Source organism: Hemibagrus wyckioides, linkage group LG08, assembly GCF_019097595.1.
Source record: "Hemibagrus wyckioides isolate EC202008001 linkage group LG08, SWU_Hwy_1.0, whole genome shotgun sequence".
Taxonomy (NCBI): Eukaryota; Metazoa; Chordata; class Actinopteri; order Siluriformes; family Bagridae; genus Hemibagrus; species Hemibagrus wyckioides.
In genome coordinates this window covers 22,835,094-22,854,568 of record NC_080717.1, presented here as the reverse complement: position 1 = coordinate 22,854,568, position 19,475 = coordinate 22,835,094, and the positions used below count along the sequence as shown (strand labels likewise).

General features: G+C 41.3%; 2 protein-coding genes across 2 annotated transcripts; both read left to right on the top strand.

Annotated features, from left to right (window-relative positions):
- Positions 1-2,969: 2,969 nt before the first annotated feature.
- Positions 2,970-11,956, top strand: cplx3a (complexin 3a). The gene is made up of 3 exons (XM_058397602.1): positions 2,970-3,282; positions 4,277-4,364; positions 11,416-11,956. Exons 1-3 carry the CDS (start codon positions 3,125-3,127, stop codon positions 11,638-11,640), a joined length of 471 nt encoding a protein of 156 aa, XP_058253585.1. The 5' UTR covers positions 2,970-3,124; the 3' UTR covers positions 11,641-11,956.
- Positions 11,957-12,020: 64 nt separating this feature from the next.
- Positions 12,021-19,266, top strand: adal (adenosine deaminase-like). Its single transcript, XM_058396375.1, has 10 exons — positions 12,021-12,192; positions 13,396-13,526; positions 15,548-15,608; positions 15,687-15,774; positions 15,845-15,926; positions 16,006-16,132; positions 17,193-17,273; positions 17,826-17,964; positions 18,043-18,143; positions 18,237-19,266. The coding sequence occupies exons 1-10, from the start codon at positions 12,148-12,150 to the stop codon at positions 18,426-18,428; spliced, it is 1,047 nt and encodes a 348-aa protein (XP_058252358.1). The 5' UTR covers positions 12,021-12,147; the 3' UTR covers positions 18,429-19,266.
- Positions 19,267-19,475: the final 209 nt, after the last annotated feature.

Genomic DNA, 19,475 nt, shown 5'->3' with positions numbered 1-19,475 from the left:
AGACAGACAGACAGAACAGGGTGGATTTATAAAAAGTGAGTGAGTGTGAGAGAGAGAGAGAGAGAGAGAGAGAGAGAGAGAGAGACAGACAGACAGACAGACAGACAGACAGAACAGGGTGGATTTATAAAAAGTGAGTGAGTGAGTGAAAGAGAGAGAGAGAGTGAGAGAGAGAGAGAGAGAGAGAGAGAGAGAGACAGACAGACAGACAGAACAGGGTGGATTTATAAAAAGTGAGTGAGTGAGAGAGAGAGAGAGAGAGAGAGAGAGAGAGAGAGAGAGAGAGCGAGAGAGACAGACAGACAGACAGAACAGGGTGGATTTATAAAAAGAAAATGAGAGAGAGAGAGAGAGAGAGAGAGAGAGAACAGGGTAGATTTATAAAAAGTGAGTGAGTGAGTGAGAGAGAGAGAGAGAGAGAGAGAGAGAGAGAGAACAGGGTGGATTTATAAAAAGTGAGTGAGTGAAAGAGAGAGAGAGAGAGAGAGAGAGAGAGAGAGAGAGAGAGAGAACAGGGTGGATTTATAAAAAGTGAGTGAGAGAGAGAGAGAGAGAGAGAGAACAGGGTGGATTTATAAAAAGTGAGTGAGTGAGTGAGAGAGAGAGAGAGAGAGAGAGAGAGAGAGAGAACAGGGTGGATTTATAAAAAGTGAGTGAGTGAGTGAGAGAGAGAGAGAGAGAGAGAGAGAGAGAGAGAGAGAGAGAGAGAGAACAGGGTGGATTTATAAAAAGTGAGTGAGAGAGAGAGAGAGAGAGAGAGAGAGAGAGCCAGTATGGATGAATGGAAGGAAGGAAGGAAGGAAGGAAGGAAGGAAGGAAGGAAAGAATGGAAGGAAGAAAAGAAATGAAAGAAAGAAAGAAAGAAAGAAAGAAAGAAAGAAAGAAAGAAAGAAAGAAAGAAAGGAGGAAGGAGATGAGAGACGTGTGATGAGCAGTTATGGTCATGTGTGTATAAGAATTGTACAGTAGACTTTAGGAAAGACCTCTGTGTTTGTACACATGTGCATTGGCACCATGGACAATCTGTTGTCCAGTATACAGTAAAGCAGTTGGATTTTCAAAACCAGTGGACACGTCCATCATCTCTAATGTTAGATGTAGTGTTGCGTAACATGAGCAGAAATAAATCAGCAGTTTTATTCAGATATTTCTATTTAAAAATAGAGCAGGATTCAGTTTTTTTTTATATCAAACAATTCAAGAAATAAAGAATAGGAAATAATCAAGGGGAGAGAGAAAAAGTTTAAAAGAAATAGGAAGATTGGAGAAAAGAGAGGGAGTAAAAGAAAAAGACAGGAAGAAGAGAGAGTAATAAAGGTGATGGAGTGGAGTGGAGGAGAGCTCTACACTGTCCACCTGTGATGATGTGATGCGAGATCCGGAGACGCCTCCTAGCTCCAGGGACTTCCGGAATTCAATTCGGAGCTCAGGTTTCTGTCTGCATGGAGTTTTTACATCTTCTGCCAAGTGTCATGTGCATTTCCTCCAGATTTTTTGGTTTCCTCCCACCGTTCAAGTCGGTGGATTAGATTAGCTGTTCTAAATTGCACCTAGATATGAAAGAGTGTGTGAATGTGTGTCACATAGTTCAGTTCCGTTGACTCAAAAGGGAAGCCATCCTCATCTAGGTGACACCAGATAGTGTAATTATAAATCATTCCCTCACTATATGGTCAAAAATGGTGCACTTGCGTAACCAGGAGGTTATAACATGAAGTCTATTGTGTGAAAATGATCAGCTATTTACTGATAGAGACTCGAGTGACAATTGCAGTCCAAAGCCATCTTCATGCTTTCTAACTGCTTTCCATCCACAGCAATCTCCTGTATCTCCAGTCTGGGATAAATGATGGGACATGTCGGAAAGATCGCATTTACTAGTTACACGCACTTGAACATCACCACAAAGTCGTAATTACGAGTGGGAAATTCAGCATTTACTTTAAGCTCTCCGAGTTTCCTAGTTGGGGCGAGTCAGTAAGAAAAACAAGGTGGAATCAAATGTTCAGTTATTATGTTTGTGAGTTGCAGTAAGTTACTGAAGTACAAGCAAATTGGTTAACATGTAAGCGCCTACTGTATAGGAGAGGGAGGGAGGGAGGGAGGGAGGAAGGAAGGAAGGAAGGAAGGAAGGAAGGAAGGAAGGAAGGAAGGAAGGAAAAGTTGGGTGCAAGTCAGTAAGAAAAACAAGGTGGAATCAATGGATTCAGCGTCTGTAGCTGATGGTAAATTGGTCAAAATCAAATGTCAGAGAAAGAGAGAGAGGGAGAGAGAGCAGGATGGATTTATATGAAGGGAGAGAGAGAGAGAGATAGACAGATAGACAGACAGACAAACAGAACAGGGTGGATTTATAAAAAGTGAGAGAGAAAGAGACAGATAGACAGGCAGGCAGACAGACAGACAGCAGACAGACAGACCGAGAGAACAGGGTGGATTCATAAAGAGTGAGTAAGAGAGAGAGAGAGACAGACAGAAAAGGGTGGATTTATAAAAAGTGAGAGAGAGAGAGAGAGAGAGAGAGAGTGTACAGGATGGATTGATAAAAAGTGTGTGTGAGTGTGTGTGAGAGAGAGAGAGAGAGAGAGGGAGAGAGAGAGAGGGAGAGACAGAACAGGGTGGATTTATAAAAAGTGAGTGAGTGAAAAAGAGAGAGGGGGAGAGAGAGAGAGAGAGAGTGTGTGAGAGAGAGAGAGAGAGAGAGAGAGAGAGAGTGTGTGTGAGAGAGAGAGAGAGAGAGAGAGAGAGAGGGAGACAGAACAGGGTGGATTTATAAAAAGTGAGCGAGTGAAAAAGAGAGAGGGGGAGAGAGAGAGAGAGAGAGTGTGAGAGAGAGAGAGAGAGAGAGAGAGAGAGAGACGGTCACATGAAGTGAGTGAAAGAGAGAGAGAGAGAGAGAGAGAGTGACGGTCACATGAAGTGAGTGAAAGAGAGAGAGAGAGAGAGAGAGAGAGAGACGGTCACATGCACTGAGACAGAGCTGCTGGTGTTCTGAAAGCTCCACACAGATGGACACTTGATCAGTTTTACTCTGAGTTGTAGTTCATGTTGTGAGAGAGCATTGATCACTATTCCAGTTCAGCTCTGATTGGTGTGCGCTGTAAAGCCTTGTGTTGTGTGAGAGATGGCGTTCGTGGTCAAACACATGATAGGGGGTCAGCTGAAGGATCTCACCGGGGGTCTCGGAGAAGAGAAAGCCGAAGGGGAGAAGACGGAGGCGGCGGCTAAGGGGATGACACAGGAGGAGTTTGAGGAGTATCAGCAGCAGCTGGCAGAGGAGAAGTAAGTCAGTCTTGCAAGAATTATTTTGGTGGGAAATGCTTGCTCTGTGCTGTCAGTCTGTACTGTAGGACAGTTACGTGTATCTTCATTTTAAAACTAAAGCCTTAACATTACTGTAAAATGAAGAAATTGTCTGTTGATATACAGGACATGCTTACTTCACCTTTAAAGCGAGTTTTTGTGCAAACATTTGAGCCTAGTATTTAGTTTCCAGCATCCAGCACTATAAAAATAGCCTCATCACCTCTATGTCATGAAATAATAGAAGGTATTGGGTTTGAAATTACAGACCAGTTTACCTTCAATCAATAACATACGCCATGACGACCTAGGAACATATCTGTCTCCTGAATCTCTAACAGTTTTATCTCTCTGACACTCTCTACACCACGTAATCATTTATTCTTTATATCACACACATTTTGGGAGAAATGCTCATGCGGTTTTCTGCATGGAATCATATCACAGTTCAAGACATACAAATCTGTTCAAACTCAGTCAATCTTCAATCTTCAGTAACCACATCATCCTCATCAAGGTCACATGGAGTCTGGTGGATATCCCGGGAATGCTGAGTGCAGGGCAAGGTGGGATATACAGCATGGTCCGTTGGGGAGGGAGGGAGGAACGAAGGAAGGAAAGAAGGAAGGAAGGAGGGAAGGAACGAAGGAAGGAAGGGAGGGAGTAAGTAAGGAAGGAAGGAAGAAATTAAGAAGGAAGGAAGGAAGGAAGGAAGGAAGGAAGGAGGCAAAGAAAAATCAGGAATGTAGGAAGAGAGGAAAAAGAGAGAACGGAAGAGTGGAGAAAAAGAAATGAAAGAGAGTGCACTAGTGCTGCTGTGTGAGTTTTCACCAAGGCAGCTGAGTGGGTAATGAAGTACTTCAGCAGGACAGTGTCACACTATAAACCAGTCAGAGGGGGACAGTGTAAGGCCAGAGGAGTTGGGGTTTCAGTCTGCAATGCTACGATCATTCTCTTTATCATGTTCACTCAGGATAGAGCGAGAAGCCAACTTCGCACAGAAGAAAGCAGAGAGAGCCACGGTCAGGAGCCATTTTAGGGAAAAATACAGACTGCCCAAGGCAAGTAACATCACATACCACATCATCACTCCCTACATCACATCACATACCACATCATCACTGCCTACATCACATCACATACCACATCATCACTCCCTACATCACATCACATACCACATCATCACTGCCTACATCACATCACATACCACATCATCACTCCCTACATCACATCACATACCACATCATCACTCCCTACATCACATCACATACCACATCATCACTGCCTACATCACATCACATACCACATCATCACTGCCTACATCACATACCACATCATCACTCCTACATCACTACCACATCATCACTGCCTACATCACATCACATACCACATCATCACTCCCTACATCACATCACATACCACATCATCACTCCCTACATCACATCACATACCACATCATCACTGCCTACATCACATCACATACCACATCATCACTCCCTACATCACATCACATACCACATCATCACTCCCTATATCACATCACATACCACAATCAATCACTCCCTACATCACATCACATACCACATCATCACTCCCTACATCACATCACATACCACCATCAATCACCTCCCCTACATCACATCACATACCACATCATCACTGCGCTACATCACATCACATACCCAACAATCCATCACCTGCCTACATCACATACCACATCATCACTCCCTACATCACATCACATACCACATCATCCACTGCCTACATCACATCACATTACCACATCATCACTCCCTACATCACATCACATACCACATCATCACTCCCTACATCACATCACATACCACATCATCACTGCCTACATCACATCACATACCACATCATCACTCCCTACATCACATCACATACCACATCATCACTCCCTATATCACATCACATACCACATCATCACTCCCTACATCACATCACATACCACATCATCACTGCCTACATCACATCACATACCACATCATCACTGCCTACATCACATCACATACCACATCATCACTCCCTACATCACATCACATACCACATCATCACTGCCTACATCACATCACATACCACATCATCACTGCCTACATCACATCACATACCACATCATCACTCCCTACATCACATCACATACCACATCATCACTCCCTACATCACATACCACATCATCACTGCCTACATCACATCACATACCACATCATCACTCCCTACATCACATCACATACCACATCATCACTGCCTACATCACATCACATACCACATCATCACTGCCTACATCACATCACATACCACATCATCACTCCCTACATCACATCACATACCACATCATCACTCCCTACATCACATCACATACCACATCATCACTCCCTACATCACATCACATACCACATCATCACTGCCTACATCACATCACATACCACATCATCACTCCCTACATCACATCACATACCACATCATCACTCCTAATCACACATCACATACCACATCATCACTCCCTACATCACATCACATACCACATCATCACTCCCTACATACATCACATACCACATCATCACTCCCTACATCACATCACATACCACATCATCACTCCCTACATCACATCACATACCACATCATCACTGCCTACATCACATCACATACCACATCATCACTCCCTATATCACATCACATACCACATCATCACTCCCTACATCACATCACATACCACATCATCACTCCCTACATCACATCACATACCACATCATCACTGCCTACATCACATCACATACCACATCATCACTGCCTACATCACATACCACATCATCACTCCCTACATCACATCACATACCACATCATCACTCCCTACATCACATCACATACCACATCATCACTGCGTACATCACATCACATACCACATCATCACTGCCTACATCACATACCACATCATCACTCCCTACATCACATACCACATCATCACTGCCTACATCACATCACATACCACATCATCACTCCCTACATCACATACCACATCATCACTCCCTACATCACATCACATACCACATCATCACTCCCTACATCACATACCACATCATCACTCCCTACATCACATCACATACCACATCATCACTCCCTATATCACATCACATACCACATCATCACTCCCTACATCACATACCACATCATCACTCCCTACATCACATCACATACCACATCATCACTGCCTACATCACATACCACATCATCACTGCCTACATCACATCACATACCACATCATCACTGCCTACATCACATACCACATCATCACTCCCTACATCACATCACATACCACATCATCACTGCCTACATCACATCACATACCACATCATCACTGCCTACATCACATCACATACCACATCATCACTCCCTACATCACATACCACATCATCACTCCCTATATCACATCACATACCACATCATCACTGCCTACATCACATCACATACCACATCATCACTCCCTATATCACATCACATACCACATCATCACTGCCTACATCACATCACATACCACATCATCACTGCCTACATCACATCACATACCACATCATCACTCCCTACATCACATACCACATCATCACTCCCTATATCACATCACATACCACATCATCACTGCCTACATCACATCACATACCACATCATCACTGCCTACATCACATCACATACCACATCATCACTCCCTACATCACATACCACATCATCACTCCCTACATCACATACCACATCATCACTCCCTACATCACATCACATACCACATCATCACTGCCTACATCACATACCACATCATCACTGCCTACATCACATACCACATCATCACTGCCTACATCACATCACATACCACATCATCACTGCCTACATCACATACCACATCATCACTGCCTACATCACATCACATACCACATCATCACTGCCTACATCACATACCACATCATCACTGCCTACATCACATCACATACCACATCATCACTGCCTACATCACATCACATACCACATCATCACTCCCTACATCACATCACATACCACATCATCACTGCCTACATCACATCACATACCACATCATCACTGCCTACATCACATCACATACCACATCATCACTGCCTACATCACATACCACATCATCACTGCCTACATCACATCACATACCACATCATCACTGCCTACATCACATACCACATCATCACTGCCTACATCACATCACATACCACATCATCACTGCCTACATCACATCACATACCACATCATCACTGCCTACATCACATCACATACCACATCATCACTGCCTACATCACATCACATACCACATCATCACTGCCTACATCACATCACATACCACATCATCACTCCCTACATCACATACCACATCATCACTGCCTACATCACACACCACATCAACACACCCTCTATCACATCACATACCACATCATCACTCCTACATCACATCACATACCACATCATCACTGCCTACATCACATCACATACCACATCATCACTCCCTACATCACATCACATACCACATCATCACTCCCTACATCACATCACATACCACATCATCACTCCCTACATCACATCACATACCACATCATCACTGCCTACATCACATCACATACCACATCATCACTGCCTACATCACATCACATACCACATCATCACTGCCTACATCACATACCACATCATCACTCCCTACATCACATACCACATCATCACTCCCTACATCACATACCACATCATCACTCCCTACATCACATCACATACCACATCATCACTCCCTACATCACATCACATACCACATCATCACTGCCTACATCACATACCACATCATCACTGCCTACATCACATACCACATCATCACTCCCTACATCACATCACATACCACATCATCACTCCCTACATCACATCACATACCACATCATCACTGCCTACATCACATCACATACCACATCACTCCCTATATCACATCACATACCACATCATCACTCCCTACATCACATCACATACCACATCATCACTGCCTACATCACATCACATACCACATCATCACTGCCTACATCACATCACATACCACATCACTCCCTATATCACATCACATACCACATCATCACTGCCTACATCACATCACATACCACATCACTCCCTATATCACATCACATACCACATCATCACTCCCTACATCACATCACATACCACATCATCACTGGTTCCTCATCACATCACATACCACATCATCACTCCCTATATCACATACCACATCATCACTGCCTACATCACATCACATACCACATCATCACTGCCTACATCACATACCACATCATCACTCCCTACATCACATCACATACCACATCAGCACTGCGTACATCCCATCACATACCACATCATCACTGCCTACATCACATCACATACCACATCATCACTGCCTACATCACATCACATACCACATCATCACTCCCTACATCACATCACATACCACATCATCACTGCCTACATCACATCACATACCACATCATCACTCCCTACATCACATACCACATCATCACTGCCTACATCACATACCACATCATCACTGCCTACATCACATACCACATCATCACTCCCTATATCACATACCACATCATCACTCCCTACATCACATCACATACCACATCATCACTGCCTACATCACATCACATACCACATCATCACTCCCTACATCACATACCACATCATCACTCCCTACATCACATCACATACCACATCATCACTGCCTACATCACATACCACATCATCACTGCCTACATCACATACCACATCATCACTCCCTACATCACATCACATACCACATCATCACTCCCTACATCACATCACATACCACATCATCACTGCCTACATCACATACCACATCATCACTGCCTACATCACATACCACATCATCACTGCCTACATCACATACCACATCATCACTGCCTACATCACATACCACATCATCACTGCCTACATCACATCACATACCACATCATCACTGCCTACATCACATACCACATCATCACTGCCTACATCACATACCACATCATCACTGCCTACATCACATACCACATCATCACTCCCTACATCACATCACATACCACATCATCACTCCCTACATCACATCACATACCACATCATCACTGCCTCCATCACATCACATACCACATCATCACTGCCTACATCACATCACATACCACATCATCACTGCCTACATCACATACCACATCATCACTGCCTACATCACATACCACATCATCACTGCCTACATCACATACCACATCATCACTGCCTACATCACATACCACATCATCACTGCCTACATCACATACCACATCATCACTGCCTACATCACATACCACATCATCACTGCCTACATCACATACCACATCATCACTGCCTACATCACATACCACATCATCACTGCCTACATCACATACCACATCATCACTGCCTACATCACATACCACATCATCACTCCCTACATCACATCACATACCACATCATCACTCCCTACATCACATCACATACCACATCATCACTCCCTACATCACATCACATACCACATCATCACTGCCTACATCACATCACATACCACATCATCACTGCCTACATCACATCACATACCACATCATCACTCCCTACATCACATACCACATCATCACTCCCTACATCACATACCACATCATCACTGCCTACATCACATCACATACCACATCATCACTGCCTACATCACATACCACATCATCACTGCCTACATCACATACCACATCATCACTGCCTACATCACATACCACATCATCACTGCCTACATCACATCACATACCACATCATCACTGCCTACATCACATACCACATCATCACTGCCTACATCACATACCACATCATCACTGCCTACATCACATACCACATCATCACTCCCTACATCACATCACATACCACATCATCACTCCCTACATCACATACCACATCATCACTCCCTACATCACATACCACATCATCACTCCCTACATCACATACCACATCATCACTGCCTACATCACATACCACATCATCACTCCCTACATCACATACCACATCATCACTCCCTACATCACATACCACATCATCACTGCCTACATCACATCACATACCACATCATCACTGCCTACATCACATCACATACCACATCATCACTCCCTACATCACATACCACATCATCACTGCCTACATCACATACCACATCATCACTGCCTACATCACATACCACATCATCACTGCCTACATCACATCACATACCACATCATCACTGCCTACATCACATCACATACCACATCATCACTGCGTACATCACATACCACATCATCACTGCCTACATCACATACCACATCATCACTCCCTACATCACATCACATACCACATCATCACTGCCTACATCACATCACATACCACATCATCACTCCCTACATCACATACCACATCATCACTGCCTACATCACATCACATACCACATCATCACTGCCTACATCACATCACATACCACATCATCACTCCCTACATCACATCACATACCACATCATCACTCCCTACATCACATCACATACCACATCATCACTCCCTACATCACATCACATACCACATCATCACTCCCTACATCACATCACATACCACATCATCACTCCCTACATCACATCACATACCACATCATCACTCCCTACATCACATCACATACCACATCATCATTTGATGACTGCCAACAAGGGTTTGCCACCAAGTACTAAGTCATGTTTTGCAAAGGGGTCAAATACTTATTTCACTCAATAAAATGCAAATCAATGTATAACTTTTTTGAAATGTGTTTTTCTGGATTTTTTTGTTGTTATTCTGTCTGTCACTGTTCAGATAAACCTACCATTAAAATTACAGACTGATCATTTCTTTGTCAATGGGAAAACGTACAAAATCAGCAGGGGATCAAATAATTTTTTCCCTCACTGTACCACATCATCACTGCCTACCTTTCCTCACGTAGCATCCATATAATTATATAATACTGATCACTGTGATCTGGACCTACCTGCTTGTGTCTCACCCTAGAGTGAGCTGGATGAAACACAAATCCAGGGAGCAAGCAAGGATGTGGAGCTGCCCTCAGAGCTAGCTAAGATGATCGCAGAAGACAACCAAGAGGAAGAGAACAAACAGTCAGTCCTGGGTCAACTCAAAAGCTTACAGGATGTTGATATCGACCAGCTGAAGGACAAAGCGCAGGCCACATTCGTAGACCTCAAAGAGACAGCAGAGAAATGTGAAGTCATGTGATCGAGGCTCTTACACACAGTAAAACTAGCTAATCTGATATATTTATATTAGCTCTCCTAATAATAATCACTTATTTAAGCATAAACACCACATTCCTTACACTTAGCCTATGCAAATACACATTGTTGATAAATGAGCTTTAGTATGTTAGTTACATTTTTGTATAATTGTTATATTATTTATATTATATATACATAAATATGATTTGTATATTATGAATAAGTATTCACATATGTAGTTGTTGTTCTTGTTGATAATAATAAAGTATATTATTGTGTTTGTGTATCATCATTGCAGCAGACTGCTAGCGCAAATAAAGGCCGGAACTAACTGCGCCCGCTTGTGTGTTTTTTCGGTGCAATATTAGTGTTGCACTTTGTCGAGCAACTAGGAAAGCAGACCTTATTATTTGTTCACAAAATTGTATTTTATATATATATATATATATATATATATATGTATATAAGTTCCCTAAAATATATCTTTTAAAAATAAATAAAAGTATTAATGGACACGGAAGCTGACCTCTTCTATCGACAGATACCTAAAGTTGTAAGTAGAATAATACAGAAAGTTAAGCTTCGTAATTTATTATGTGTTTATATAAGGAGACAGTAGTGGATATTAGCGGACAGTAATGGCTTATTTTTTTTTATATTTAAAGAGGTTAATTAGCACATTGCTAACTCCAGCTGGGAGAATAAACTGGCTGCAAAGTCATTACGAGTCATGGTAAAGGGTTCATTGAGTTTACACAAAATTATACACAAAAATAGAAAGTCAGGGACGCGGCTGAGGTGAAGGGTGCCAATACTTTTGGAGCCCGAGTCGTTTAGAGGAGAGTTTGTGTTTTTTAGTGTTTTTCTTTAATTCGGATATTCTGGTCCAGGCATAAACTTAATACAGTTACAGCGTGTCGCCGCTAGATGTCGCTATTTCCAATTCCAATATTATTTTCTTTCTTTCTTTCTTTCTTTCTTTCTTTCTTTCTTTCTTTCTTTCTTTCTTTCTTTCTTTCTTTCTTTCTGTTAAAGCTGCCCATTGTTAAGTGTTACATCATTAAAATTAAAAGTGTCATTCATTCAAAATTATTTATCTATTTATTTATTTATTTGTTTGTTTGTTTGCTTATCTATCTATCTACTTATTTATTTATTTATCTATTTATTTATCAATTATTTATTTATAAATAAATAATAATTGTCAAATTGCTGGTTTGTAAGAGGAAAAAAACACTTTGGGACATTCTGTTAATGGATTCATTTTCTTGATTTATTCTTTATTTTATATTTATTGTTAAGAAAAGATCAAATAAAACGTTATTAATCCTGATGGAAATTCTTTTGCCATAGAGATTGCTTTGGATTACAAGAAAAATAAACATAAATGAAAAATAAATGAAATTATCTCAAAGAAAAAAGAAAAAAAAAAAGATGCTAGGGAACTAAAAACATATTGTACACGGTATGATATTGCACGTGATATATTAACATACACTGTAATTTTTTAAAAATTGTATTTATTTATTATCTATATTTTTTTCCAAGCTTTACCAGAACATTTTAGAATTTTTCCCCCATGAGGACCCTTACTGCTGAAATAATGAAACAAACATAATAAAATAAAACTACAAAAACAACAAGAAGAATAGGAAAATTTAAAACAAAATAAAATAAACTCATTTTGAGTACATTTTTACTTATTGTGAAATTTTGTCCCATGTTTTGTCAAATCTGCTTTTATTTCTGCTTTCAGGAGCTCCATGCACATCTTAACGGCTCTGTTAGCTTTGCAACGATGGACAAACTCATCGCCCGAAAGCCGCAGCTGAACATCGAGTCCAGCAGGACGGCCATCCACAGCGGACAGCACCGCACACTGTCCGAGTGTGTACTCGACTCTAACCAGAATAATGTCCCTAAATAGCAAGATTTCACTTGTAGTGCACTAATATTACGGCTTAGTAAGGTAGTATGCGGTTTTGCTCTCACAAAAATACAATCCAGTCTGTCGATGCAAATACAGAAACTTTTTTCATCAATTGAAAAACAAGGCAACTTTTCTACAGAAGCTGGACTTTACACTGATCAGGCATAACATTATGAACACTGACAGGTGAAGTGAATAACACTTTATTATCTCCTCATCATGGCACCTGTTAGTGGGTGGGATATATTAGGCAGCAAGTGAACATTTTGTCCTCAAAGTTGATGTGTTAGAAGCAGGAAAAATGGACAAGTGTAAGGATTTGAGTGAGTTTGATGAAGGGCCAAATTGTGATGGCTAGACGACTGGATCAGAGCATCTCCAAAACTGCAGCTCTTGTGGGGTGTTCCCGGTCTGCAGTGGTCAGTATCTATCAAAAGTGGTCCAAGGAAGGAACAGTGGTGAACCGGCGACAGGGTCATGGGTGGTCAAGGCTCATGGAGAGTGAAGGCTGGTCCGTGTGATCCGATCCAACAGACGAGCTACTGTTGGTCAGATTGCTGAAGAAGTTAATGCTGGTTCTGATAGAAAGGTGTCAGAAAACACAGTGCGTGATGGGTCAGGGCTGTTCTAGCAGCGAAAGGGGGATCACCACAATATTAGGCAGGTGGTCATAATGTTATGGTTCATTGATGTATAGTTGAGAGCAATAGTCCACTGTTTTCAGGATGAAAAGACAAAAATATAGATATTTTATAATACACAATATCTGTTTACAGATAAATGCGAATCTAAAACATGCAAAATAAATCAAAAAGAACCCAAAAACAAGACATCAATGTTTTGTCATGACTCGCATACACACAAAGGGGAAATAAGAACTAATGAACATTTTTTTGAACATTTATATATTTGTGTTATTTAATACATAACCAGTGGATCTATCCACTTCAAATTTACACAAGTGCTGCTTTTGAACTTGTATTTATAAATATGAAATAATAAAAAATATTCACTGATGTGGGGGAAAGTCTTCAGATGCCACAAATGACCAGCTTTGCTTCAAAGCTGGTAATTACACAGGTCCAGGGTAGGGATGTGATGAGGGTTTTGTAGCGCTGTGGTTTAATGTTTTCTTCATGTGCTATTGGAATGATCCCGTTTGTCCTTTCGTGGTAATTATTGAGTATGTCGTGTTCACACACTTTGTAGTTTCTTTTTTTTTTTTTTCCTGTTTCCTTTTATTTCATAAACACTAGCTAACTGAGTAACGTGTCAAATTTGGTCAAATATGCGATTCTGACCATCAATCAGAAAATGTACAAAATGCACAGAAGGCTTGCTGATAATAGAAATGAATACGAGCAAAACGGAAGAGGCCACAGACATCAGGAAATGACACATGACCCTGTCTCCGGTTCACCACTGTTCCTTCCTTGGACCACTTTTGATAGTTACTGACCACTGCAGACCGGGAACACCCCACAAGAGCTGCAGTTTTGGAGATGCTCTGATCCAGTGGTCTAGCCATCACAATTTTGCCCTTCATCAAACTCGCTCAAGTCCTTACACTTGTCCATTTTTCCTGCTTCTAACACATCAACTTTGAGGACAAAATGTTCACTTGCTGCCTAATATATCCCACCCACTAACAGGTGCCATGATGAGGAGCTCATCAGTCTTATTCACGGCACCTCTCAGTGGTCATAATGTTATGCCTGATCAGTGTAGTGCAGTTTGTTGTTTATTGTTCTCTGTGTTACTGCTGCTTTCAGGTCATCCTGCAACTCTATTTTTAGTGACTTCTGGCTTCTCTTTTACCTTCCTTATTATTAGACTGAGTGTGTGTTGAGAAACGTTCTTATTAGTGATGATTAGTTTTTGTATGTCGGGCAGAATCGGCAACAGTCAGCAGATGAAGTGTGTATCGTATTTGTGTGTCTATCATCACTGATTCCGCTTCCATTGTTCTCTTATACAGATGCTTCCAGGTTTTCAAAGTGATCCATCAGCTTGTTGATTCCGAGGAAGACATTTTGATGGTAAATTGATGGTGATTTTTACTTTGAGTTTCAAACCCCTGGTGAAATGTTTGATAGTTGTTTATTTTATTTTAACAGGTTGCCAAATCTGTTATCGAGGAGTTTGCCGCAGATGGCGTGAAGTACTTGGAACTGCGCAGCACTCCACGGGAAGAAACCAAAACAGGTACATGTTAGTGGACATCAAAATAGAGTGAAGCAATAATATAATACTTCATGATGTCTTTTTGATCAAGGTCTGTCTAAAAGAAGATATATCGAGACAGTCCTGGAAGCCATCCATCAGTGTAAGCAAGAAGACGTGGACATAGATGTCAGGTTAGGAAATCCTTCCTAAACCCTTTCTGTAGATTCCTCTGAACTGCGGCACACATTAAGTTCCGTCCCGGTCGTGCAGGTTTCTCGTGGCTGTGGACCGCAGAAATGGCCCGGAGGTTGCTATGGAGACGGTGAAGCTAGCCGAGGACTTCATGTCGTCCAGCGATGGTGTGGTGGTGGGACTGGACCTCAGCGGTGACCCTACAGTTAGTACAGCCGTCTGATTGGATAGTCTGAATTCCCAGATCAACATATAGGCCATTATTTATCAGTGTTACGTAGAAAGGATGGCGAAGGAATGAATCTGCGTCTGATTCAAAATGAGCAGTGACGTGAGCACACAGGAATGGATGACAGTTCACTCCCAACTAGTTCCTTATTTACATATCACATCCGTATAATATGCTTATATAATCTATAATCAGGTAGAAAACAACCTTACCTGCAGGGAGGTGTTAATTGTAGCTGGCTTTATATCCATATTAGAATTATTTCGAATCAGATTTCACTGGATTCAGATTCAATTAAAGCTCTTGTTATAACTGTATTTGTTCCTATATTAGTTGAAATGCTGAACAAAGAATCAAATCCATATTTTTAATAAAGAACAGTGCTAAAAGAAATTGATTAAATTCCCTGTAAAGTGCCTCGAAACACACAGATCAGATTTAACTTTGCTATAACAAACCCTATATTATTGCTAGAATTGCTAGAATAAAGGCACGTAAAGCATTATTGTTATTATTATTAATGATCTTTTTTCTGTCTGTCATTTTGCCACCTGTAGAAATACAAATGGTACTAAACTATGGATAGTATTAAATGCAAAATGGCTGCTAAGATTGCAGCATTGTTGACTTGAGTTAAGAAATCTCCTATTCACTCGGCATTACCTCTTATTTTATGCAGAAGAGTTATTTTCTCTCTTTAGCTTTGCTGATGCACTGCGAAAAAATGTACCATATGGGCAAATGTCATATTTCTTATTATGAGATTATTATAAATCAAATAGACTGTCATTCAGCCGGTTTTGAGATGCTTTTACACATTTCACGCGTCCAGTGATCTCCAGTTCCCCGTCTGGTTTTAGAGAAGCTGCAGTGTTCCAACGTCAGCGCCAGTCTATTGTTATTGTTGGCCTAATGGCCTTAAATTGCATTACTACTGTGATTTAAAAAGGTCTTGAACTTAATTCGATTCTATTTTTACATGCATTTGCTCGAGCAGTTTTATTGAATCTGGATTTTTTGTGTTTTTCTGTAAAAGGTAGGGCATGGAAAAGACTTACTTCCAGCTCTTCAGAGGGCCAGGAACTGTGGACTCAAGCTGGCACTGCATATGTCTGAGGTTTGTTCATATCAACACTATTGTACGTTTTAATATATTGGACTTAATAGTAATACACAGATCAGGCATAACATTATGACCACCTGCCTAATATTGTGTTGGTCCCCCTTTTGCTGCCAAAACAGCCCTGACCCGTCCTGCACTGTGTATTCTGACACCTTTCTATCAGAACCAGCATTAACTTCTTCAGCAATTTGATCCTGACCCTGTCTCCGGTTCACCACTGTTCCTACTTTGGACCCCTTTTGATAGATACTGACCACTGCAGACCGGGAACACCCCACAAGAGCTGCAGTTTTGGAGATGCTCTGATCCAGTAGTCCAGCCATCACAATTTGTCCCTTGTCAAACTCATTCAAATCCTTACGCTTGTCCGTTTTTCCTTCTTCTAACACATCAACATTGAGGACAAAATGTTCACTTTCTGCCTAATATATCCCACCCACTAACAGGTGCCATGATGAGGAGATCATCAGTGTTATTCACTTCACCTCTCAGTGGTCATAATGTTATGCCTGATCAGTGTATATGCCCATGTTGTTGTTGTTGTAGATTCCTTCCCAGAAGGAGGAGTCGGAGTTGCTGTTGGATTTGCCTCCAGACAGAATTGGCCACGGAACCTTTTTACACCCCGGAGCAGGAGGTTCGGACAGCCTCGTGGATAAAGTTTGTAAGCTAAACATCCCTTTGGGTGAGTAATCTCAAATTACGGTCTTTTGCTTTCACTTTTCACTTGCCTTTAAAATATGATCCATCTTTTTTTTTCCAGAATTGTGCCTGACCTCTAATGTGAAAGGTCAGACGGTACCTTCATACGACAAGCATCACTTCCAGTACTGGTATGAGCTCCAGCACCCGTGTGTGCTTTGCGTGAGTGCCTCTTCTCATCTTATGGCGACTCATGCTGACAGATATAAAATAACCTAACTTCATCATCCTTCATTCTCCTGTTTCTCCACTCAGACGGACGATAAGGGGGTGTTTTGCACCGATCTCTCTCAGGAGTACCACTTGGCTGCGTCTACCTTCGGCCTCACTCAGGATGCCGTCTGGTCTCTTTCCCAGCAGGCAATTCAGTGCAGTTTTGCTCCAGAGGCTGTAAAGCAGAAGCTGGAGCAGAGGTGGGCTGAGCTAAGACCTCACGTCCTTCACTGATGAGGATGATGCTCCTTCATCTCTTTGCTGTACTGTATGTCCGTTTTGTGTTATAGGGGTAATACCATGTGTTCGAAGTACTGGACATACTTGAATTTAGCTGTTTTAACTTGTTCAACACATTTAAAGTGTCTAGTACTGTGTTCGCTAATATATATTCCCTAACACACCCTTATCTCTGACTTCCACGGTTGTTTTAAATTCATAAAAACAAGCAGTTTTATCTATAAATTGTTTCAGGGCTAGGCTTGCCTATGTTTTCATGCATTTGTATCAAGCCTGATTTTCAAATGTTCTCCACAGAAAATATTCCCATTTTATACTGACAATTTTGACAATGTGTTGTTTAGCCAGCTGCTGTTTCTGTCTCACACAGACACACACACACACATACATACATAGCTGTGTAATTACCTCCAAAAGACAGACGGTGAAGTGAGTGTTAATGAAGCATCTCAGCTTTGTGCAGCCGCTAAAGTGTTTTTAGATTAAATTACAATCTAGTAGCCTGTGAGACTTGAATAAGGAGGACAGCCATGTTTGAGCTAACCTCACTCAGTTAGGACTTAAACACTGAGTGTGTCTGTAGTGTTTCAGCTGATTTTTTATTAAATAACGCTGCTCTTAATGTCTGCATCTGGTGGTTGGTGTGTTTTTATGAGATTACCAGCAGGGGGCAGAAACACAACTAGAAAGATTTTTGTTATGATCAGAGCAGAGTGCTGCATCAGTTCACCAATAACCTGATCCCAATTTCAGCATGCTCTGAATCTTCTCTTTCTTTCTTTCTTTCTTTCTGTTATTTATTCCTTCCTTCCTTCCTTCCTTGCACCTCTTTCTTTCTTTCTTTCCTTCCTTCCTTCCTTCCTTCCTTCCTTCCTTCCTTCCTTTCTTTTTCTTTCTTTCTTTCTTTCTTTCTTTCTCTTTTTCTTTCTTTTCCTTCCTTCCTTCCTTCCTTCCTTCCTTCCTTCCTTCCTTCCTTCCTTTCTTTCTTTCTTTCTTTCTTTCTTTCTTTCTTTCTCTCTCTTTTTCTTTCTTTTCCTTCCT